A 26,687-nucleotide genomic window follows, 5' to 3' on the forward strand; every position below is an offset into this window, starting at 1 on the left:
GGAGAGGTTATTTGCTACTTTCTAGTACACTTGGGGATTTTAAAAACTAGAAAGATGATAATTTATTATCAGTAAGATATGCATTTTGACTAATTTCTTATAGATAGTGAAGTTGACAAATTTATCAAATTCTTACTTTAGCTCACTATATAAAACTATAGAAAACCCAACTTGAATGTTAGATTATTAATGAAGATGTAAGGAAAGCATAAGTTTACTGGTCAAATAGTGTGACGAGAGGTTTTGGTTGTCAATTAATATGCAATCTTTTGTTCCTCTGTAAAATAGATGCGCAATAATTGATCTGTATGATCTACTTGGTTCTTGTAAAGATCAGTTGAAATAGTAGAAATGGAAATTTTATATCAGTATAAGTGTGTTGGTCCTATAACTGAAACTGCTGTTGCATCTGGGCATTCCAACAAATAGTGAAAGACCCAGGAGACAGTAAGTGGGAGGAGGACACAAACCTCAAAGGGAGTAATTTTCAGTTCAAAATATTAAATGACTGACAGGAAATTATAATTGTTCCCCATGGAGTTTACTTTAATTCTCTTAATATGCATATTTGGAATTTTATGATTATAGAAAATCTTTATAATCTTTGTTAATAATTAATGTGAAGCCTCCAAGCCCAAACCAGTCTCATTGTGAGACTATGGTGTAATTCCATTCTTTTTAGTCTTCCCAGGGTATTTGTGATTGTAGCATACATTACAAAATGCTAAGGATTAAAATTTTCTGTTCGCTGCTGCTAATTTCCTTGTAGTATACTTTACAAAATGCTAAGGATTAAAATTTTCTGTTTGTCTCTGCTAATTTCCTTGTGTTCCATGTCTTCTGCCTCTGAATTCTACATTGTTACCTTTAGTCAGTGGATTTTACTTTCCCTTGCCTTTGATATAAATAAATTGAGCTTGCTTTTTAAAAACTTTACTTTAAACCTTAGGTTTACTAAGATATACAGTAAAATTCACTTTTTAGGTGTACAGTTTTATGAAATTTGACAGATGGATACACTTGTATATTTGATACTATAATTAAGATGTTGAAACTTTTATCACCTTCAAAAGTCCCTTCATGTTTTATTTGTGGTTAATTCTGTCCCTCCATCCTCAGCCCCTCAACCATTGCTCTAACTTCTTTCCATATGATTTTACCTTTTCCTGAATGTCATATAGATGGAATCATATAATATGCAGCTTTTGTGTCTGGCTTCTTTGACTTAGCATAATGTTTTTGAGATTGATTGATATTGTTAATGGTATCAGTAATTTGCTCCTTATTATGCTAATTAGTGTTCTGTGGTATGGTTGTACAACTTGCTTGTCCATTTACTAGCTGATGACATTTGAATTGTTTCCAATTTTTGGTGATTATGAACAAAGGTGCTGTAAACATTCACGTACAGATCTTTATGTGGGCAAATGCTTTCATGAAATGGGTTGAGCAGGAATCTTAATACTTCATTATTATAGTGTTGAGAGTTTAGTGCCTACCTTGTCTTCTGGAGAGAGATTAAGATACTAGAAGTAGGAGTTCAGGTTTCCTGGTTATTGCACTGGGATATAGTAAGAACTCAAATCTATTTCCTTAATTTTTATTTATTTTTATTTTTGAAACATTTTTTATTGATTTATAATCATTTTACTATATTGTGTCAAATTCCAGTGTAGAGCACAATTTTTCAGTCATACGTGAACGTATATATATATTCATTGTCACAGTTTTTTCTCCGTGAGCTACCATAAGATCTTGTATATATTTCCCTGTGCTATATAGTATAATCTTGTTCTTAATTTTTAAATTATGAAAATAATGAGTAATACTTAAACTTAGTGGTATATATCCTATGGATCCATTACATGTCAAGTACAGTGCTAAGATTAAAAAGGATAAAAAACAATTTTTTGAACTGGTTCCTATTTTCAGTGATCATTATTTCTGCTATTTGAGTAGAAAAGATTGATAGGAAATAATTGAATAAGTGATTAAAATTTAATATGAACAGATATGATTAAAATATTAGATTAAATCATATGAAATTGCTGTCTTATAGTCAGAAACATTTGTATATTGGTAACATAATACATATACATACATATATTCATTTTCATATTTTTCATCAAAGGTTATTACAAGATATTGAACATAGCTCCTTGTGCCATACAGAAGAAACTTTTAAAAAAATCTATTTATATATATATATAAATTTATATGTAAATTTCAAACTCCCAAATTTATCCCTTCTCACCCCTTTACTCAGTAACCGTAAGATTGCTTACTATGTCTGGGAGTCTGTTTCTGTTTTGTAGATGCATTCAATACTGTCCTTTTTCTCTTCTTTTTTTTAGATTCCACATGAGTGATAGCATATGGTATTTTTCTTTCTCTTCCTGGCTTACTTAACTTAGAATGATGATCTCTAAGTCCATCCATGTTGCTGCAAATGGCATTGTTTTATTCTTTTTTATGGCTGAATAGTATTCTATTGTATAAATATACAATTTCTTTATCCAGTCGTCTGCTGATGGACAGTTAGTTTGCTTTTGTGTCTTGGCTATTGTGTATAGTGCTGCTGTGAACATTGGTGTGCATATACAGGAGATTTTTGATCCGAAAGTAGACCTGACATTACCAAAATAAGTCTGGTTATATTACTGTAGTATCTGTAGTGTTAAATTTTGTGTAAGAATTGGGGCTTTTTGTGTTCTAATTCTGAGGATTTGCATTATTGTTGATTACTATAAAGGTCTTAGTTATTATAGCTGGATATACCATCTTTCCTGCTTTTCAACGTTTACTCTTGGACCTTTCTATTAAACATGTGTTTGTCCCTCTCATATTCCCCTCTATGTGTCTCAGCCTCTCTTTCGTATTTTCTGTTTCCTTGTCTGTCTTTCCTGCCTTCTGGGACATTCCTTAGCTCTTTTACTTCCCAAATTCTTTATTCAACTCTTTATAACCTGTTTTCTAACCTGTTGAATTTTTAATTTCAGTGACTTCTTATTTTGAAAGTTGTTTATTGTTATCCTTTCAAATATGCTGAGTAATCTTCCCCCTTTTCCTTCATAATGTTTAAATGTCTTTTTTCCCTTATTTTCTTGTATGTCTTCATGATGTGAAAGTCTCATTATAATAGTATATTGTAATTTTATAATTATTTATAATTGCATACATTTGATAAATATACAATTTTAAGTTCGTAAGCATGTAATGTTATGAGTAAATCTGCTGACTTTTCCTTATGCTGTATTGTGTTCTCACATGTTTGTTTGTTTTTGATTTTGGTTTGTGAGTTTATTTTATCTGAGAGAATGTGGCTTTTTCTAAGAGTATTGTGTAGCCTGTGCCGTTCTAGATTGAATTTATGTCTCTTCTAGCTGCTGTAGAAATAGCTTCATCATGGAACCACTTAAATTTTTATATCATGAAGTGTAGCAAACATACCAAAGATACATGTGTAAAATATATAAATGTACTGAAATATTACATATACCCAACACCAGATTAGTGATAGAACAGTGTTAATAGCTTGGAATCTTTTTATCCCCACCGGGACAATTATCCATATCCTAACTTCGGTGTGAGCCATTCCTTTGTTTTTTTAAAAAATGTTTATCATCTATGTATGTATCTTTCAACAATATACTGTTTATTTTTGAAAACCTGAGTGCCAGTTACAAACCTCTTTCTGTGAGGAAAGCACAGTGCTGTCTCTATTAAATGAAGGTTCTGGGAGAAGATAAGATAAGCTGAACAGGGTCTCTTAGATCATGATCTGGCTTTTTTTTTTTAGAGTTTATATCAGTCCTCACTGGGATATTTAGTAGGCAACATCAGAAATGAACCCTGGAGAATATAAAGGTGCATCAGTTTGCTTGTACTGCTGTAACACAGTACCCAAAATTGAATGGCTTAGACAACAAATTTATTGCCTTAAAGTTCTCTTGGCTGGAAGTCCAAGATAAACATTTGGGCTGGATTGATTCTTTCTGAGCACTGTGAGAGAGAATATTTTCATGCCTCTTTCCTTGTTCTGGTGGTTTTCTGGCATTCTTTGGTATTCCTTAGGTTTTGGAAGCATCACCCCAATCTCTCTCTTCATCTCCATATGGTGTTCTCTCTATGTGCGTGTCTCTTTGTCCAGATTTTCCCTTTTTTTGGGACACCAGTCATATTGGATTAGGGCCCACCCTAATGACCTCATCTTAGCTAATTACATCTGAAACAACCTTGTTTCCAAATAAGCTCACATTCTGAGGCACTGGGGGTTAGGACTTAAAAGTAAGAATTTTGGGAAGAGATGCAGTTCAACCTGTAACAAGGGGCATCTGGCATACTGGCAGCGCAGAGCAAGTGTTAAGCTTTCTAGTAAGAATGCAATCAGAGAGGTTAGGCTGCTGTGTAATTTCTGTTTCTAAACTTATCAGGGCATACTACCATCTCTTAAATGTAGCTCGAAATACACTTAGTGAGTTAACACCTGCTATAGTGTAAGAGGTGGGGATGGGGATATGTCATATGAGATGGTGATAAATATATATTTTGTCAATTTCTGAGAAAGTGCAGCTAATAGCAATAGCATATATATTAGTCAGAATATAGGTTTTAGGCTGATATGACAGAGATGCCCCCCAAAACAGTGGCTTAAATGAGGTAGAAGTGTATTTGTCCTTCAGGTGAAAATTTGGGTAGTTAAATGGTCTAGGGCTACTGATGCAGTTCTATAATTGTCAGGGCCATTTTTTTTGCTTTGTTACCCTCAACATAAGACTTACAGTAGACATTCCAAGGTGACTACCCTAGCTCTTGCCATCATTTCAGTATCTTATGTAACAGGAAGGAGGAAAGTTGTAAAGAGAAATTGTTTCTTCCTTTTAAGATGTGTGTGTATTAATATATATATTAGTGTGTACACACACACACACACACACAATGCAATATTACTCAGCCATATAAAAGGATGAAATAATGCCATTTGTAGCAACATGGATAGACCTAGAGATGATCATATTAAGTAAAGTAAGTCAGACAGAGAAAGACAGATAGCATATATCTCTTATATGTGAAATCTAAAAAAAAAAAGACCCAAATGAACTTACTTACAAACCAGAAATAGGACTCATAGACTTAAAAAACAAACTTTGGTTACCAAAGGGGAAAGGGGTTGAGGGAAGGGATAAATTGGGAGTTTGGGATTAACATGTACGTATTACTATATATAAAATAGATAAACAACAAGGACCTGCTGTATAGCACAGGGAACTATATTCAATATCTTGTAATAACCTATAATGGAAAAGAATGTATATATGTATAATTGAATCATTTTGCTATACACCCGAAACTAATACAACATTGTAAATCAGCTATACTTCAATTTAAAAAAGTTAGCTCCTTTTAAGAGTAATGTGCAGGGTTGTATATATTACTACCTGTCCTTGGTCAGAACGTGGTCACATGGCTATAACTTCAGGAAAGCTGGGAAGTGAGATACTTCACCTGGGCCCCAGGTACCAAACTAGTAACTGTTACTATGGAAGAAGAAAATGTAAATTGAGACACATTGCAGTTTGCGTCAGAATGTAATTTTTCTTCAGTTTCTCCCTATTAATAAGTTTCAAGTGACTGTAAACAGGTATAGGGTCACATTCATGCAAGAATGGGTTCTTAGGGATAAATTGGATTCCTTGAGATTGGAATTTTTAAAAAGTCAATACATTTTTCAAGATGTAAATAAATAAAGCTAACTATTTAGTTCATTTTATAAATGAATAGACAGATCCAAAGAAAAAAGCTGATTTGTCACAAGAAGCAGAAACTACCTAGTTAGAGGCGTAAGCTGTGATTATGCTCTGTCCAGTGCTCCTGCTACATCTCTGAGGAAAAATTTAGCAAGTTTCCAGGGAAAACATAGCTTTCCTTTGAAGTATTAGAATTTTCTGTGTATAGGAGTCTTTCCAGTTTTATAAACCTTTTGAAGAGAAGATAATTATTTCTGATCTGAATTTGTTTTTTGGCTTTTTGAAAATACAGGTGACTTAGGCTTAGTGACTAATTTCAGCTTAAAGCCTTTTATTAATATAATCATTGTGAAGAAAATACTCATTGTGCCCAATTACAGTCCCTATACAAAACTTCTGAAGGTTTATTTAGATTCTTTGAGTAATAGGCTTTAAAATTTCTATAATCTTGTACATTAAACTATAACCTATAGAAAGCATGTTTTGCCACCCTGAAGGTGGCTATAAAAATTGTTTATGAAGTTCAGGCCAAGACTAAAATATGTTGAAGTGGAGAGTTTTGAAAAATGTTCTATATCGCAAAGGAGACCAAATCATGCTAAAATGCAGAAAGAGACTATACATCAGTTTCCAGCCTACATTATTCAAAAAAAATACAACCATAAAAAAGGTAATAAGATTACATTTTCACATTTCATGGCTAGTAAAGTGCATTAGGCTGCTCAGATATTCATAACTTACTGTGACATTCGGGAAGATTACATTTTGTAATGCACAGCCATTACTACAGCTCAGATAATAACTAGCCAATGCCTGGACCTGGATTATGATCCCTGTCATTGGAAACAAATTTGTGTTTTGAAGGTTGATCAAATTCAAATAACTATTAGAAAGGGTTAACATGACATACTGTAGACCCTGTGCATGCTTTTTAGGTATAATAGATATGCATACATATAGTATATCAAATATGCCACATATTTGTATGTACCAATTTCTGCCATCAATTTTCTCCTTGAAAGCCATATTTTATGATATTTAAAGCAATGGAGAAATATTTAAAACACCTGTCTGGATACTGCTCTCACAGTATAAACTCAATTTAAAAGCTGGTGAAATATTTGGAGGTTTTTTGGAAATTACTTTGAAAAATTAATTCTATAGCTTCTTGGGAGGGTGGTTACTGATGGTAATAAACACAGATCAAAATGAAACATTGATGTAAGTGGTATTAAGGTGAAGGTAAGGTCTCTTAAGTTAGTTGCAACTAGGTCTTTGACCTATTTAGATCTGTGTGAAGGATGCCCCAAAGTGTATATATACTAAAAACCCTGCCCTTGTCCTCTTTCCCCAGATGCTCAGTTGCCTTTTCAGAGGTAATCACAATTTAGTTTCTGGTGTAGCATTCTTAGATATATATCTATATGTATATGTTTTACACTCAAATTGTAACCTACTGTTCATGCTTTTTTCCACTGCGATTTTTCTCACTTAAACAATATATTTCAGAGATCTTTTTTTATGTCAGATGGAGTTGCCTCATTCTTTTCAATGTGTCGTATTCTATTATAGAATTAAATAACTTTACTGACTTTAGATTATAGCTTTTTTTGGGGGGGGTATTGTTTTTTCTGCGTTCCAATAGAAATGCTAAAGTGCAGTTCTTGTATGTAACATCATTACCAAAACGTGTCTGTGGAATACATTTTTAGTGGTCGTTAAGGTAGCCATTTGTGTCTGGCTTCTATTTAGCATAATTCTTTTGAGACTGATTCATGTTGTTAACTATTCAGTAGTTCCATTACCAAATACTTTTCTCATTTATAGTAATTTTTCAGTTTTCCAGATATATATCGTATCATCTGAAAATAATTGGAGTGTAAGTCCTCTCTCCTAATATTTATACATGTTGCTGCCTTTTGACTAAATGTGGCTTAATAATTAATAATTTAAAAATGAAAGACAGTATCTTTAAAATGGAAAAAATATGACAGATGCCTCCTTAAGCATGTGATCAAAGCTACTAGCTTTATCAGTAGTGAGACATAACTGGCATCAGTTACCATCAGAAATACCCTGAGAAGGGCACACATCACTTGTGTGATATTTTTGCCAAAAATGCTTAATTTGAATTTAGACATATACATTCAGAATGGAAGACAGTCTGTAAAATAACTGGCAAATACACTTCAAAAAATGTCCAAATCATGAAAGTCAAAGAATGTGTGTGCGACTGTCTCAGTTTGGAGAAGACACTAAGGGGATGTTGATCCTGGATCTGAAAAATGGCGTTAGTATGATAAATGGCAATATTTGAGTAAGATCTGTAGTATTTGTACCTGGTTTTAATGATTGTACTGTGAGTATGTAATATACTCATATTAGGGAAAGCTGAGTAAAGGTACACAGGAACTCTGTACTATTTTGCATTTTTTAAAATGCCTGAAATTATTTCAGAATAAAAAGTTAAAGACAAAACAAGCGAATAGTAGTCACAAATGGCCACAAAAGCAAAAAAACAAGTTTCTAGAATTCTTACGTAGTTTATAGAATTCTGAGGTGCGCTTTGGGAACCAGGCACACATACTTCACAGCCAGGACCGTGTAGCCAGGAGGATCAGCCTGGTCACGCCAAGGGACTCCCTATGCTGCGTGTTACTGATGATGCAAAGAGTTGTACACTAAAATCTCTGCCAGAGCTTTCCTAGAAGAACCAAAAGCCTTTACCACTGTGCTTGCCAGGTGTTCTTAGTTCCCTGCATGCAGATACTGCCTCCCCTTGTTCATTTTTCCATTCCTTCTTTTGCATGCCAGTGTGTGTCTTTAACAGAACCTGGGGTGCATATTGATCCCTGGCTGCAAGGACTTTTAATTGATTTCCTAATTCTGAACTGTCTTTGCTTTTTCTAGAGTAAACTATTTGTTCATGTCTGTTATGTTATGAGCTGTTGGATTTTGTTTGAAAGTTCACTTTTTCCAATTCTGGCCTACCTTTTGGGTTTAAGAAAGCATACTGAACAAAGACATATTCAGAAGGACAGGAGGGTAGGTGAATCATGCATGTAACTTTCTGACAGAGATCTTTAAAAAAAATCAATTCGGAGGGAGGTTATAGCTCAAGAGCACCTGCTTAGCATGCACGAAGTCCTGGGTTCAGTCCCCAGTACCTCCTCTAAAAATAAAATAAATAAATAAAACTAGTAAAGTAAAATTGTCTGCCTTTAAAAATATCAGTTCAAAAAGATAGACCTGCAAAGGCAATTCTAAAAGTGTTTTACTTTAAACCATTGGAGTTTGTTAAAATTAATAGCACTTGCCCTCTGTGGGAAGCTGTGTGTGAGTTGTCAAGATAGGAATAGGTCAGTATAGCTTTCTCTGGATGGATTTTCTGATAGTATCAGTGAATTAAGTTTTCTTGGTTCCTGACTTTGAGTGTGTGACTAAGTTTAAGTTAGATTTAAGGTATGCTGATTATTGACCAAGGGGATCAAAATGGATAGGTGTAATAAACCAAGAACTTGACAAATAAAGACTGTCAGTTTTATGTTTACTCTGAGCCTTTTTCAGCTTTTCATTTTTGCTGTGAGCCCATACCTTGTAGAGTGTGCAAAGGACCTTTAGGTTGCTGTGAGTAGCTCACAGACTTCCTAATTCATAGATGAAATATTGAATTAGAAGCAATTATGGAGCTAAATTAGACCTTTATTAGTATCAGGGCAGTAGATAGTGATTTCCCTATGACATCCTGTATTTGTTTTTGTTGAAAAATATCTCCATTTTTATATTCTAAGTCTTGCCTGACTTTGTGCTATCTTAACTTGAGTATTTCTTTAGAAGCTTTATTTTTTAGAGCTGTGTGTGTGTGTGTATGTGTGTAAGATCTTTTTATTGTTGTAGGGGTAGAGAAGAATGTATATGGGTGGTTACTGCCAGTCTGAAGCTTAGCAGTATACTCTAGTTATACTGAATATGTACTAATACTTTTAATGTTTCTTTTCCCCCCTCCTTGGAAGTTGGTAGGAGGGCAGTTTGATTTAGAAATGAATTTCATTATTCAAGAAGGTGAGAGTATCATCTGCATGGTGGACCTCCTTGAAAAATGTGACGTTACTTGCCAAGCAGAAGTCTGGAGCATGTTTACAGCCATTCTGAAGAAGAGTATACGAAATCTTCAAGTCTGCACTGAAGTAGGCCTTGTTGAAAAAGTGCTTGGGAAAATTGAAAAAGTTGACAATATTATAGCAGGTATGACTTTCTATACTATGATGGATGTGAAGAAATGAAGTTTGATTCTTAAGTACTCTATTTTTCTTATTTTATATAGTAATATTTATTTAAGAAGTATTTGAGCATTTAACATGTATCTGGAACTTTAGTTTCCAAACTCTTAAGTAACCACAGTGTATTAGTATATTTTAATTTTTCAAGAAATACAAGTAGCTTAATTTTTGTATTTTCTTTGTTTCCAGATCTTTTAGTTGACATGTTGGGAGTGCTGGCTAGCTACAATTTGACAGTTCGAGAACTAAAGCTGTTCTTCAGTAAACTTCAAGGAGATAAAGGACAATGGGTAAACTTAAATACTCTTTGGTATTTGAAAGAACCCCCCCCCCCAACATATTAGTGGCTTTTAAGCAGTTGGTATTGTTGCAGAGGGGATAAATGTCAAATTGAGGGGAAGAGATCAATTAGAATCGTATTTAGACGTATACAGCTGCTTTTGTTACGACTTGACACAACTGTGGACCAGGAGAGCTTGGTGTTCCAGGCAGGTGGATAATTTGGTCCTTCTTCAAATGGTTATGTTTTAAATATACATTCAACATTTGGGGGGAAAAGGATGAGGACAGAGAAATAAAAATGTTGGGTAGCAGCACCTAGCTTCTGTATCAGTCTGAGTAGTTTTGCTGTGGCCCTTAAACTTGAATAACCCACTCAGTGAACAAAAACTCTGCAGTTAATTGGATGCACCCTCCTTAGACGCAGTTTTGTGGTCCTTTGCAATGGATGCTGCTGGTCAACTGTGGTTGAACTCCAGGTACATTATCAAACTGTTTCTTCCTACCCTTTAATTACTTATTCCTTAGAGGAATACTAGTAAATTTTTCTCCATTTTTGTTGCATTTCTAGGCTTATTTAGAGCTCTTTAGAAAACACTGCTGTAGCAACTACTTAGCCAGCTGATCCTTAATCTGGTTCTGTTTTAGGTATATCTACATTTGTGCTCTGTAATTGCACACTCTAATTTATTGTGTTAAAGCGTTTAGACTCTGTAGCATCTTTGTATCAAACTCTAGCTCTCTGGCTGCTTTTAAGATTTTCCCCACTGATTTTCAGTGATTTTATTATGTTTTTTGCTGTGGTTTACCTTGTATTTATCTTTATTAGAGTTCTTGCACATGTGGATTTATAATATAGTTCTCATCAAATTTAGAAACATTTTGGTCGTTATTTTTTCAAATATCATATTCTTGTCCCTCTTCCCTTCCTTCTGGGACTCCAGTTACACGTGTGTTAGTCTTGGTAGTGTCCCTCGGGTCCCTCAGAACTGTTAACTTTTTTTTTTTTTAGTTGTTTCTCTTTGCGCTTCATTTTAGATTGCTTTGATTGCTGTTTTTAAGGTAATCGATCTTTTCTTTTGCAGTGTGTTAACATTCATTAAAATTTTCAAAAATTTTTTTCAAATTTCATATGTTTTTAATCTCTAAATTCCATTTGGCTCTTTTTAATATCTTCCATTTTCCGCCTCATTTGTGTTTTCCTTTAAATCCTTGGGAATATGTAGCATATTCATAGTTGCTTTAATGTTCTTGTCTACTAATTCTGTCAAATCTGTCATGTTCTAGATCAGTTTTTTGCTCACTCATTCTCCTTTTACTTATAAGTCATATTTTCCTTTTTTTTCTTTTTTAATGGAGGTACTTGTGATTGAACCCAGGATTTCATGCATGCTAAGCATACGCTGTACCACTGAGCTATCACCCACCTTTATGCTAGTGATTTTAGACATGGTGATGTTAGACAAAGTGAGTTATTCCTTGTTCAGTGCTAGATTTTGTCGTATTCCATTTAAGATTGTTAGACTGTTTTTGGAGGCAAATAAGTTACTTGTGGATTAACTTTATTTTTTCAGGCTAGTTTTAAAGGTCTTTTTGGTCAGATCCAGATTGGCTGTTACTCTAGGGCTAGGTCAGCCTTGTTATTCAGGCCTGACTTTTCTAGGTTACCTATAAATGACCCTGATTCTCAGACATGAGGCAACAGGTCGTGCAAGACGATCTCCATAGTACCTACTAGGGTCTCAACAATTTATGGCTTCCTACCAGCTCTGGGGATTCTTTGACTTACAGCTTTCAAAATCTTGTTGAGTTTATGGTAGAAATGAACAGTTTGGTATTAATGTCAAACAGTGAGTGCAGATTTCTGGAGCTTCTTCTCTGCATAGGCCCTTCCTCTGTAGTACTGTACCCTGAAGGTTCTATCCACCTCACACTATCCTTTTTCCAATTCCTACCTCATCAACTCAGTGAGACTTACAGATTCTCTTTGGTTTCCCTCTCCCTGTGCAGTGAAATGTGATATGGAAATTGACTCCAGGTAGAAAGTTAGGGTCCTCTGATGGCTCATTTTGTTTCCTCTTCTCAAGGCTCACAGTCTTTACCTACCTCTTTTCTATGCCTGAAAACAGTTTTCTTTCATACATTTTGTTCAGTTTTCTAGTTGTTTATGGTGAGTTGGTAAGTGTAGCTCTTGTTACTGTGTCATATCTAGAAGACATATACTGGTTTGATTTTGGGTTTGATTTATATTCAAATAATTTATTTATTCTGAATATGTAATTAAAACTTTTTTTGTTACTTTGGTGAATATAGAAAACTAGAAGAAACTAGCAAAGGATATGAACAAATATTTATTTACAGGGATAGAAACCCCATAATCAAATAAATGCTAAATCACTAATAACTAGAGATGTTTAAATTAAAACGATATTGATATGTCACCTTATATCTATTAGTATCAAGAATTATAAAGTTGGATAATATCAAGTATAATTGGGGGGATTAGAGTTATTTTAAACCTGTGTACTATTGGTTGGAATGAACACCAGTGGATCCAAACTCAAGACCAATCTAGCACTGCTTAGTCACTTAAATTATACCCATATCCAGTGACTTAGGAGTTAAGGAGAGTGCGTGTTCCAAGAAATTGTCACATAGTTCTGTAAGGAAATATACATGAGAATGTTCACTGAAGCATTATTTTTGATGGCAGTGAATTGTCAACATGTGTGTCTATTAGAGTAAACAGGTAAAATGTATTGGATGCATGGAGTAGATTATGACATAGCAGTTAGAATCAGTGCGTAGAGTGATATGAATAGATACCAAAAATCAGGAAGAAAGTAAGAAAGAGAATGATATATCTAACCCAACATCATTTAAATTATAAGTAAAATCATACAGAAACACATTTTTGAAGGAATACATATAAAAAGATTAAACATGTTAACATAATTGCTTATGGGATTGGGAGTAGGAAGAGAATAGGTGTAGTGGATAAAGGAGAAAAAAATTAATGAACCATTGTTAGTTTAAAAAAAAAAAAAGAGCAAGGCTTTGCTCAGACATTATATTTATGTAGCTTTTGCTATCATGTCAGTGCAGTGAAAAATCCCTGTATCTGTATCTGCCTTTCTGATTATTACTTTAGAACAGATTTTCACATATGGAAATAGTGTATCAATGGGAATAAACATTTTTAAAGACTCTTGAAATATGACTAAGTTATTTTCTGAAAGGTTTTCCTAGTGTACAATCTCTCAGCAGTGTCTGTGGAAGAAAGTGCTTATCCTAATGCATTTTTTTTTTGATTGGTGTATGAAGAGGAAATTTGGAGGAATGATTTCTCTAGATGGAAATGCTATAATACTATGTTTTAATTTTTGACTGCCGTTACTTTTGGTAATTTCATCTTAGAATTTATTTTAAAAAAGTGTGATTGTAGTAACTTGTTCCTATACTTTTATAATTGAGCAGTGTGGTTAACTGAAAATTTCTTGAATACTTAAGATCAACGTTTCCACTTTTTAGGTAAAAGATTGCTGAACTGTTTTAGATAGTAATGGAAATTTAGAGTAGCTACCAAATAAGATGAAGGCAAGCCAATGATTTCACTTGAGTTTGACACTGTTTTGAACTTTGAACTTTTAAGAGGAATGTACTACACTTATTTGCTTGTAATCTGATTAAAATGATAGCGTATATCTGATTGTCCTTTGCTTTTCCTTGTAAATATAAATGTGCCTTTTTGTCTTAGCTATTGGTTGTTTAATGTATTAGAGGAGACTTGTGGGTCAAAGAGGCATTAATCAAGTAAATGTAATGTTACAACTTTTATGCATGCTATATAGTAGAGGTATATTGTAGAATGAAATATGATAGGGAGTTTTGATCCAGCCTCAGAGGTCAGGGAAGACTGCCCTGAGAAGTGACCATTAAGATGAGCTCTGAATGATGGGTAAGATTTATTTAGTTAAGGAGGGGGAGTGAGGAATCGGCCCAGTGAGAATATTTTAAGCACAAGGATTAGCTTGTGCTCAGTCCCTATTATGGGAGGAAGACAGAGAAGACATTGTAGATGGAGTGCAGAGAGAAGGGGAGATGAGATGCAAAAAGAGGCTGAGGAGGTTAAAAAAAAAGTATCTTGTGGGCCATGTTAAGGATTTTGGTCTTTATTTTAAAGGCAGTGGGAAGCTACAGGAGAGATAGTAGAACATAATGGTGAAAGTGTAGTGATTAGCTGCATGGACCTTAGATTCACATTGAATTCTGATCCATCCTGTCACTTACTACCTGTGTAAACTTGGACATATTCCTCTGCCGCAGATTCATCCTCAGTAGAATGGGATAGTAATAACCCCTACTGTGGTTATGAGGCTAAAATATTTTATTTTTAAAGTGCCTTTAACTATGGGGCCTGGTAAGTTTGTTTTTTTTGTGTGTGTGAAATTAAAAAGTGTTTTAAAGAGGTATGGGTGGTGAGTTAATGTAGTTTGTAATTTTAAAAGCTCGTTTTTGGTGTAGAGTGGAGAAGAGTTCCAAGTGTCAAATGATACTGGCTCCTATTTACCCAACGCCTCGTGCAAAAAAGTGGCATAGACAGTATTGTTTATTTCTTGAAGATAGTTAAAAATAACCTTTCTTTGGTTATTTTGAATGCTTTTTAGCTTATAGAATTATTTAGTTATTTTGGGGTATATTAAATTGTGGCTGTATTAAAAGTAGGTATTTTTGTTCTATGGTGAATAGTGTGGTTAATGAATTATTGATTATGTTTGTAGCCTCCACATGCTGGGAAGTTGCTGTCTGTGTTAAAACATATGCCTCAAAAGTATGGCCCCGATGCCTTTTTCAACTTTCCAGGAAAGAGTGCTGCAGTAAGTAAATCTTAATGAGGAAATCACTTGGAGTTCTTCTTTCCTTTGCTTCCTGAAAATACAGCCCTGTAAACACTCCTGACAGGTTCTGTGTTAGGTAGAAACTTCTCTGCACAACCTAACTTAATCCTCACGGCAGTTGTGCATGTTGCTTTTTCCTGACTGTTTTAGAGGTGAAGAAATAAAGGCTCAAAGAAGTTAAGAAAGCTTTTCATTCACTCCTTGGGGCAGAAATGGAATAAGAACCCAATTCTTTTCAACATAGGCTGTGTCATCTTATGAATTTTATCTCTGCATTCTGAAATAGAAATTTTTCTGTAATACTTTGACTTCTACTTTCTGAACATCTTTCTTTAGCTTTACATTTCCCAATTCCTGTTTCTTTAGCATGTGATGTATAAAATGAGAGTAACTCTTGAGAACTTTCTAAGGCAAGTTTTCCTAACCTGTGAGTTTCCATATTGTATTAGTCTCGGCATTCTTACAAGCTGTTAACCAGTTTATAAATAAGACAGTTATGTATGGCAGTTATGTATGGCAGTAATGTTATAGGATTACATTATATAATGTATATGTGTTGTTTATGAAGGCTTTTTCACCTCATGATTACATTGGTCTGCCTGTTAAAAGCAAACATTTTTTGAAGATATTTCAGCCTGTTCTTTTTCTGACCTTACCTTTTATTCATTTTTTTACTTTTGTTTTCATTATCTCTTACTTGATTATGGCCCCTATGTAGCCAGGCAATACTTACAGAAGGAAAAAAAAAAGTGTTTTAAAAGGACATTTGTGATATTTGAATGCTTCACACACTATATACTGTTTTGTTTGAAAAGTTTTATTGCTAGTATTATCTTTTCTTTATAATTTTTCCTCAGTAACTATTTTGGATTTGAAGCTTTTCAGAATAACTTTCCTCTTTTGGCTTTGAGCTTATCATTTGTCTCAAACATTAAAAAAAAAGTATTTTCATGAGATTAACCTTTTTTCATTCATGTTATACTTTTAGTATTTATAATTCTTTGAGATTATAATATGCCCATTCCATTTACTTGTATGTATATTAAAAGTGGGGCAGTTCAGCTATGCAGCTTTTGGAACTTTCAGAGAATAGATATTTTAAATATAATCAGTGACTCATTTTTTCCCCCCTTAAATATAGCTTTTAAAGGGAAACTAAAGTATTCAGGGATAAATTATTCTGACACAGCTTTCACATTTTCTACTCATTTTTCAGTGAGAGAGAACATATATATACAGTGAATATGTATTCTTTTATTTTTTTTCTTAATGTAGCTTCACTTTAAATCAGCCTCTTGAAGGTCTCAGTAGTGTTATTACATAAATTTGACTCTGATGTTTTTCATGTTTTATGGAATATCTTATACATACAAAAGAGTATATGTGTATATATGATGTATAAACATAAATGTATATGTAAGTTATAACAGTCAAACAAAAGCTTTGTAGCTTTTTTAAACAGCTTTATTGAGTTATAATCCACATATCATATAGTTCACTCATTTAAAGTGTACATTGAATGATTAAGTGTATTCAGCAAGCTGTGCAACCATTATTACAATCAATTTTAGAACGTTTTCATCACACCCAAAAGAAACCCCACAATCATTAGCAGTCACTGCACATTTCACCCCAAACTCTCAGGCCTAGGTAACCACTCTTCTACTTTCTGTGTCTGTGGATTTGTCTACTCTGGAGACAGATGGAGCCATACAATACCTGGACTTTTGTTACTGGCTTTTTCCACTTACCATACTGTTTTCAAGGTCCATTCATGTTGTGACATGTATCAGTGCTTCATTCCTTTTCATGGCTAATATTCTAAGATAAGAATATACCATATTTTGTTTAATTATTCATTAATTAGTGGATGTTTGAATTAATTCCACTTTTGGGGGCTGCTCTCTGGGCCTTTGTGTACTAATTTTTATGTGGACATGTATTCATTTCTCTTGTGTATGTACCTAGGAGTGGAATTGTTGAGTCATATTGTTTAACCATATGAGGGACTTCCAGAGTGTTTTCCAAAGTGGCTGTATTATTTTGCAGTCTCACCTGCAATTTATGAGGGTTCCAGTTTCTCCATATGCTTGTCAACACTTGTTAATGTCTGTCTGTTTGATTATAGCCCTCCTAGTGGGGATGAAGTTATACCTCCTTGTTTTGTTCTGCATTTCCTTAATGACTGATTATGTTGAGCATCTTTGTATGTCCTTTTTGGCCATTTGCACGTCTTTGGAGACATACCCATTCAGGTCTTTTGTCCGTTTAAAAATTGCATTTGTCTTTTTAGTATTGAATTGTAAGAATTCTTTATATATTCTTCTGGATACAAGTTCCTTATCAGATAAATAATTTGCAAATATTTTCTCGCATTCTTTTGTCTTGTTTTTCATTTTCTTGATGGTATCCTTTAAAGCACAGAAGTTTTTAATTTTAATGAAGTCCAGTTCATTTATTTTTTTTGTTGCTTGTGCATAATTAAGAAGGATTTACCTAACCCAGTGTCATATTTACCCTTATTTTTCCTTATAAGAATTTTATAGTTTTGGCTTTCACATTTAGATGCATGATGGACTTGAGGTTAATTTTTTGTATATGATATAAAGAAGTGGTCAGCTTCATGCTTTTGCTTGTAGATATCAGTTTTTTCAGCACATTTGTTGAAAACACTATTCTTTCCTCATTGAACTGTCTTGACACTGTTGTTGAAAATTAAGGCACAAACGTAAGAGTTTATTCTGGGCTCTTGATGCCACTCTGTTGGTCTTTATCTGTATCTTTATGCCAATACCACACAATCTTCATTGCTGTGTCTTTGTGTTATAGGTTTTGAATTTGGTAATTTGAGTCCTCCAACTTTGTTCTTTTTCAAGATTGTTTTGGCTATTTTGTGTCCCTTTCATTCCATACTGTGATATGGTAAATAAAATTTTAAGCCAAGTGGTGAAGTAATTTATATAGTGACTTATGAATATAAATTTTAAAATGTTATGAAAAAATGTTATGAATGAATCTTCTTCAGCTTGATATATTTGGTTAAAAATTTATATTTCAAGCTTTTTCCTTAACTTTTTTCTTTCCTCTTGTCCATCTTTCTCTGTTCTGTTACCTTGACATTTTAGTAATGGATTTCCAATTTGATATAATTACCTATCTCATTTAATTGGAATCTCTTTGTATATATTCACTGTAAGAAATGAAGCAAATAAGATTAGTGTGTCAAGCAGGTCACATGGAATGTTTCTGTTGTTTAACTAAATTAACATCATTACTATGCATTTTCGAAAATTTAGGAGTTATTAAAAATCTTCTTTCAGATAAAGAGACTACTTCTGCATATTTTAATCATGACATAGAATAATATGTAGTAGAAATATATATAACATTGTAAGGTCTCATTTTCATGATTTCGATAACAGTTTTCCAGTGTGAGCCAGTAACTCAGAGTTTGTTCCTTCAGGCTATTGCATTACCTCCTATAGCCAAATGGCCATACCAGAATGGTTTTACATTTCATACGTGGCTTAGAATGGATCCTGTAAATAACATCAATGTGGATAAAGATAAACCATATTTGTACTGGTATGTATTTCTGTAACATAGTATTGTAATTTTACTTTGAAAATGAGAAGAGTATTTTGAGATGAAATAAAAAATTTACTCTTTATAGTTTCAGAACCAGCAAAGGTCTTGGTTATTCTGCTCACTTTGTTGGGGGCTGTTTAATTATAACATCAATAAAGTCAAAAGGAAAAGGGTTTCAACACTGTGTGAAATTTGATTTCAAACCACAAAAGGTATGTGATCTTACTAAGTCATAGTTATGTTACCAAGCTATTCTAAGGTATTCTAACCTTCACAATGCTTTGTTGTAATGTTATTGACATCATAATATGTGGTAAATCACAACTCTGATTTTAAACTGTTTTAGAAAATGAAGTATAAATTGCTGGACAATTGTTAACTGCTCTGAGTTGGATAATAAAAAGAGTGAATATTTAGTTGTTTGTAGAGTTTAAGGGCAATATAAGGGGAAAATGTCAGTGGCAGTTATTTTAGTAGTGGTAGTAGTACTATGTGTTTTCTTTTGTACCTTTACATTTAGATATAAAAGAATGGTTTATTAACAAAATGTGCATACATACACATGTAGATAGGCAGATAAAACAAATATGACAAAATGTTGACAGTTGTGGAAACTAGGTGGTGGGAGAGAGTGTACTAAACTCTTCACTTTTGAAGGGTATATTTGAACATTTTCATAGTAATTTCATAGGTAAGGGAAAAATAATTTAATGGGTAAGCTCTTATCTGTTGAAAGCTCCCTTAAATCAGTATTATTCCAGGGGTAGAATATTGAATTTAATAAAGGTAGTCTTTTTTTTAGATTTAATTGTAATTTAGCATTTAATTTTTACTAATTACCAATGTGATTGAGTTATTGGAAAGATCATTATCTTTTATTAAAACTGTTTTGCTTATTCAGTGGTATATGGTAACTATAGTGCACATTTATAATCGATGGAAGAACAGTGAGCTACGATGTTACGTGAATGGTGAGCTTGCTTCCTATGGAGAGATAACATGGTTTGTCAACACCAGTGATGTAAGTACTCTGAAAAAGTTAGTTAAATTTTTGAAAAATATATTTTACACGGAGTATAAACTTCAGAATACCACAGTGGTGGATTATTATAATCATAGTTTGGCTAGTATGTTTAATATATTAATATATATTAATAGAGTGGAACTGTGTTAATGTGTCACATAAGGTATTACTCAGTCCTTGTTATAAAATTATTCTGGATAGGGTAGAGATAAGGATTCATTGATAACAGTAGGTGTATCCTGAAAGAGTTCGTGTCATCAGTCCATTGATCAAATTAAATTTTTCGATCATTTTTATGAATGCACTAGTTGATGCATGGTTATAAATTTTCGATATAATTCATACCTGCTATACATAACTATTATAATATTTTCAGGATTCAAAAAGAGATCCATAGTTAGAATTAAATTCAAATGTTCTTTTTTTCTGCCAATTACATTTTTAATAGAAAACTTGAAAAATACAGATCAGGAAAATAAATACAAACTTGCACCACCCGTTCACCATTAACTCTTCCTTTCACATCACTATGCTATACATATTTACATATTTTGAAATGCTAGCCTTAGGAGCTCAGGTTGTTATAACAGATAGACTTAGGTTTGGATCCCTGCTTTGTTACTTATTGACTACATGACCTTATTTAATCTATTAGGGCTGAGTTTGCTCTATCTAAAAATGAGTGTAAAATAGTACCTATCTCAGAAGGTTGATTAAATGAGATATGTTCACAAAGCCATCGGCAGAGTGCCTTGTACAGCATAAGTGCTCAGTGAGTGTTAGCTCTTATTTTTTTTTTTTAATACGAAAAAGGAGTTGGATATGTGTATTGTTTTTCAACCTGTTTTTTCCTTACATAACCTTTATTGAGTGCTTCTTGCATTGTAATACCTTTATTTTCTGTAAGCCCCAACCTTGCAAGATAAGTACTGTTGTAATCTTCATTTTGCCAACATCAGCAGCATGGGAAGCAGTGGTTTCATCTAGGTGGTTTGTCTTCAAAACCCAAGTCTTAAAAATTTTTCTATATTCCTTAATGTCAATACATATGTATTTTTCAACATTCTTCATAATGGTTTCATGTATAAAAGGATACTTTTAAAGAGCTATGAAGTGCTTTACTTCTTTTGCTCTTTGTTGTACACATGGGTTTTTAAAATGTGGTCTTTGCAACCTGGATCATATTAAGAGGATTTTTTTAATGTTAGAAGAAAAACATACACCTGTTTTTTAGATTTACATATTCCTTTTGGGAGATTGCATCTGCCCCCATGACTTTACCCATTATTTGTATCTTGATGTCTGCAAAAATCTGTCGTTACAGTTTTCGCTTCTCACCAGACTAATAGAACCCTGTTGGCAATTGCTTCTTCATCCATATTAGTTCACAGAAAAGACAGATTTATTATATGTCCCAAACTTAACTGGTGTTTTTCTCCTTGCTCTAAAGCCTGCTCTTCTGTCTGGTTCTTTGGTTGACCAAGTATGAACCTTCAGAATCCATAGTGATTCCTCTGATGCTGTTTCCTACAGCCACTTTATCTTCAAGTTTTGTTTATTGTACTTTGGATAATTTGCCTTATCTCTTTCTCTCTGATGTCTTTTCTGATCTCTACACCAAATGGGAATGGATGAACTGAAATGCTAAGTGAATTGTTTTAATCTATTTGGATTATATTTTAGAGTGGACAGAATATTTATAACAGTATAGGTTGTCATAATTTCTGGAGGAGATGGTTTTTTGTTTTTTTCTCTAAAAAATTTTTCTGTTTTCTTTCCCAGACCTTTGACAAATGTTTCCTGGGCTCATCAGAAACAGCGGATGCTAATAGGGTATTTTGTGGTCAGATGACTGCAGTTTACCTTTTTAGTGAAGCTCTTAATGCAGCTCAGATTTTTGCTATTTATCAGCTGGGCCTGGGATACAAGGTACTTTACTTGCTGTTCACTGCTTAACATGTGTTAGTTGATCTTGACATACAGGGGGGTGATGCATGGGGCAGTTTACCTTGGGTAACTAAACTGTGTGTTGGAGTAACCAGGGGCACCACAGGGAAGTCACAGGTGTCCAAAGGGTACTTGAAAGTTTGTGGGAAACACAGTGTACTTGCCATGTGTGGGGCACTGTGCAAACTACTAGCTTAAGTTTCAACTTTACTTTATGCTGCATTTCTTGTGGTCATACCATATCTTTGCACAGCTAAGTTTTTAATAGTTGCTGTGATAAAAAACAAGTACCATGTGAAAATCAGTGTGGAACAGGAAATGAGGAGGTTTGAAATCTGATTCCAAAATTTGAGAAGTTGTGTAGTGCCCGAGATGCACATTCCGTTAATAAATAATTTTGCTGATATACTAATGAAGGAAACATTTTTCCTTTTAATTTGTGTGTTAATTTTCAATTGGCTAGTAAATTGTTAGGATGTAAAGTTAAAATATAAAATATATTTGTTAAAATATAAATAATAAATAATAAGTAGTTGGTTCAAACTACTTAATAAACAGAAATATTTAGTATTTATTTTGGTCTAGAGCACCATAAAAAATTACTGAGAAGCTATAAGTGTCATGCATCAAGAAAGTTTGGGAACCTGTAGGTTAAGTCATTGTTAGTATAGTTTCGTTTCAGGGAGTGATTTAATGTCTGCTGTGTTCCTTTGAAAACAAAATCAACTTTATTGAGTTAATTTACATACAGTTGGAGTCAATAAAGTATACATATTTTAATTAGTTTGGACAAAAGTGTAACGATGGAATAATCAAGAAATAGAACATTTCTACCACTGCAAAAGTTTCCTGTCTTCTCCCTCCCAGTCAATTCCTTGTGCTTCTCTAACCCTACCCTGTTCCTGTTGATGATCAGAGCAAACCACTGATCTATTCCCTGTTACTATCAGTAAGACTTTTTGTTAATGTTTTATGCAAACAGAATAATCCAATGTGTGCTCCTTGGAGTTTGGCTTCTCTTTAGCATGTTTTTAAGATTCATCTGTGTTGTTTTGTATTAGTAGTTCCTTCTTGTTGCTAAGTAATCTTCCATTGATTGTATCAATACGTTACAGTTTTTTAACCCATTCATCTGGTGATGGACATTGGGCTATTTCTAGGTTTGGCTGTTATGAACAAGCTACTTATGAATATTGGTGTCCAAATCTTTGCGTAGACATGTGTTTTAATTTCATAAATTTATAAAGTAGAATTGCTAAGTGGTATGGCAACTGAAATTGCCAAGCTCTTTTCCAAGGCAGTTGCACAGTTTTACATTTCTACAAGCAGTGTATGAGCTTTCTACTTACTCCACATCTTTGTTAACACCTGATATTGCTGGCCTTTTTAATATTAGATGTTTGAGTGGGTCTGTAACAGTATATCACCGTGGTTTTAATTTATATCCTTATAATGCCTAGAGAGACTGAGTATCTTTTCATGGCTTATTGGCTATTTGTCTATCTTTTTTTTTGTGAAGTGTGTGTTCAAATCTTTTACACATTTTTTTGTGTTTTTATTGTTGAGTTTTGAGGCTTCTTTATATATTATGGATGTGTCTTTTATCAGATGTATGAGTTAACAAATATTTCCCCCCCCAGTCTGTGTCTTGCCTTTTTGTTTTCTTTTTTTCTTTTTTTTTTAATAAGGAGGTACTGATTGTGTTCTGAAGTCCGGTTTAAGTATGTTTTATTATACAATAACTTTTATTTATCTATTCAATAATTTTTTGGAGGGGAGGTAATTGGATTTATTTATTTTATTTTATTATTATTATTTTTAATGGAGGTACTGGGGATTGAACCCAGGACCTTGTGCATGCGCTCTGCCACTAAGCTGTACCCCCCTACCCTCCTTTTTTGTTTTCTTAATTTGGCTTTGAAGAACATAGGAATTTAATTTTCATTAATTGCAACTTAACAATTTTTTCCTGTTATTCTTAGATGATTTTTGTGTCTTATCTAAGAAATCTTTGCCTGTTCCAAGATTGGAAAGATTTTCTTACGTTTTCTTTTGAGTATTATAGTTTTGGCATCTATATTTAGGCCTGTGATCCATTTTCAGTTAATTTTAGTGTATGGTATGAGGTAACTGTTAAGGTTGATTTCTGTCTCTTTCTTCCATAAAGATACCCTGGTGTTCCAGCACAGTTTGTTTCTTTAAATACTATTCTTTCTCCACTGTCTTACCATGGCATCTTTGAGGCTCTTTTTGATTTCAGTGACTTAACATGTTTTTTTTTTAATGCCAGTACTTTACTGTCTTATTGTAGCTTCATAGTAAGTCTTGAGAACAGGAAGTCTAAAACTATCAGCTATATTCTTATTCACGTCCTTTACGCTATTTTCCCTTTGCATTTCTAGGTATATTTTAGAACTAGCTTGTCAGTTTATACAAGATAGCCCACTGGGGTTTTATTTGGTACTGTATTGAATATATAGGTTAATTAGAGGATAATTGACATCTCACTAATACTGGATTTTCCAATCTGAACATGATATATCTTTCTATTTACATAGGTCGTCTTTAATTTCTCTCAGCAGTGGTTTTTAGTTTTCACTGTGTAGGTCATGCACACATTTTGTTCAATGCATTTTAAAGTAGTTCATGTTTTTTGTATTATATCTTAAGTTGTAATTTTTAAACAGTCAATTTCCAGTCATTTGTTTCTAGTGTATAGAAATACAATTGAGTTTTATTGACTTTTTAACAAGACCTTGCTAAACTTGCGCATTAGTTTTACTGGGTCTTTTTCTTTGTTGTTTTAGTATTTTCTACAGATACATTCATGTAGACTGTAACTTTTACTTCTTCATTTCCAATCTGTATACTTTTCCTGTTTTTTTGCCTTGTTACACTAGATAGGACCTCCACGATAAATAGTAAAAATAGAAGTGGCAAGAGTAGACATTTTACCTTACTCCTGATTTTAGGGGGAAAGCATTCCTACATATTTTATAGATTCCTTTTCAAGTTGAGAAATTTCTTTTCTATTTCTAGTTTCCTGAGAGTTTTTGTTAGAAGGATATTAAATTTTGTAAAATGAATCTTGCTTTTTTTGGGTCAGACAATCTCTGACTTTCATTGAAATGTTTACATTCCATTGTAAGTATAGATATTGTGTGATTTAAATCTACTATCTTTCTGTTTGTTTTCTATTTCTTTCATCTGTTTTTTGATACTTCTCCCTTTCTCTGCTTTGATTTAGGTTAGTTGTCTCTTATTTAGTATTTGATTTATTTCTACCATTGGTTTATTAGTTTTTTTTTTTTTTTTTGAAAACTTTTTAACTTACCATAGTCTACCAGTAAATGACAGTGTAAGATGTAAGACCCTTCCAGCATAATCCTGCAATTCTCCCTCCTGCCTTTGGTTTTGTATTTTTGTTGATTTTACTTCTTCAAATATTATGGTCCTTTTGATACATTCTTATGATTTTTGATTCATTTGCTTATATTTCAAAGAAATTAGAAATAAGGAAGATCATGTGTTTTATATTTACCTATGTATTTATGTATTACCATTTCTAGGACACTTCTTTGTATAAATTCATGTTTCCATCTCATAGCAGTTTCCTTCCATTTGAATTACTTTGTTATTTCTTATAATGGGGATTTATTGTCAGTGGCTTTTCCCAGCTTTTATTTGTCTGAGAAAGCCTTTAGTCTTTCAGTTTAAAAAAATAGTTTCACTGATTATAAAATTTCAAGGTGACAGTTTTCTTTTTGAAGCTTTCTAATGATATTCTTTTGTTTAACTGACTTGCATCAGTTCTAACAAGAAGTGTGTAGTCTTTATTATACAACTTCATCTGTATGTAATATATATTTTTTTCTCTTGCTGGTTTTAAGATTTACTCTTATCACTGATTCTTAGAAGTTGAGTATAGTATATGTTGGTATGGGTGTGTGTGTGTGGGTGTGTGTGTGTGTGGGTGTGTGTGTACGTACGTACATATGTGCTTAGCCTGCGTCAGGTTACCTGAACTTCTTGGTTCTGTGGGTTTCTGGTTTTGGTCAAATTTTGGCCATTACATCTTTAAATATATTTTGTCTTTTATCTTCTTCTAGAATTCATATTACATTTACTTTAGACCTAGATATAAGCAAACAAATCATTGAGGTACTGTTTCTTGTCTGATTTATAAAAAAGTTTTATTTTGGATTGTTTTCATGGCATTATCTTTCTGTTCACCTATCTTTCCTTATCAAATGCTTGGTTGCTGTAAATTCCATAAGATGAATTCATTTCACATATTTTTTGTATTTTTTTCTGTTGATAAGTTTTGATTCTTTTCATTGTTATCTGTTTTTTCTTCTTACAAGTTTGTCTTAAAAAAAACTTGACCATAGTTATAACTATTCTAATGTCTTTTTCTTATAATTTCATCATCTTTATTTCTGGGTCTGTTTTTCTTTACTGACGTTCTCCTGATTGTTTTACACTTCTTGGTTTGTTTAGTAATTTTGGGTTGGCTATTGGGCAATATGATTTTTACCATTTAAGCGTCTGAATTTTGTTGCCTTTTTTCTTTTAAAAGAGCATTGGTCTTTGTTCTGCTGTTCAGTAGGTTATTTTCAGTTAAGTTTTTTACTTGAAGTTTGTTTTATTTTGGAGCTTTGTTAATGGATCTCAGAATAGATTTTTTAGTCTATTCTGAGTGATTTTTTAAAAATAGAAGCTTTATTGAGATACAGTTCATATCTCATACCATTCACCCGTTTAATATGTATAATTCAGTGCTTTTCAATATATTCAGAGTTGTACAAATATCACTCTCAATGTTACATTGTGTTCATCGCCCCCCTGTGCCAAAATACTACACTCATCAGTAGTCATTCCCCATTTTTCCTCCTTCCCAGTCCTCAAATTTACTTTCTGTCTC

General features: G+C 33.2%; 1 protein-coding gene across 5 annotated transcripts in view; it reads left to right on the forward strand.

The window, feature by feature from the left end:
* The window catches only part of LRBA (LPS responsive beige-like anchor protein), a 620,799-nt gene that overhangs the window by 61,064 nt on the left and 533,048 nt on the right, over window positions 1-26,687 (forward strand). For all 5 annotated transcript variants that reach the window (XM_031464854.2, XM_064490742.1, XM_064490851.1 and 2 more), the window contains exons 3-9: window positions 9,761-9,992; window positions 10,217-10,317; window positions 15,088-15,183; window positions 18,668-18,789; window positions 18,878-19,004; window positions 19,694-19,813; window positions 21,599-21,745. In XM_031464854.2, the coding sequence (XP_031320714.2) occupies window positions 9,761-9,992; window positions 10,217-10,317; window positions 15,088-15,183; window positions 18,668-18,789; window positions 18,878-19,004; window positions 19,694-19,813; window positions 21,599-21,745 (945 nt within the window). The remainder of the gene's footprint in view (window positions 1-9,760; window positions 9,993-10,216; window positions 10,318-15,087; window positions 15,184-18,667; window positions 18,790-18,877; window positions 19,005-19,693; window positions 19,814-21,598; window positions 21,746-26,687) is intronic.

This window comes from Camelus dromedarius, chromosome 1, assembly GCF_036321535.1.
Source record: "Camelus dromedarius isolate mCamDro1 chromosome 1, mCamDro1.pat, whole genome shotgun sequence".
Taxonomy (NCBI): Eukaryota; Metazoa; Chordata; class Mammalia; order Artiodactyla; family Camelidae; genus Camelus; species Camelus dromedarius.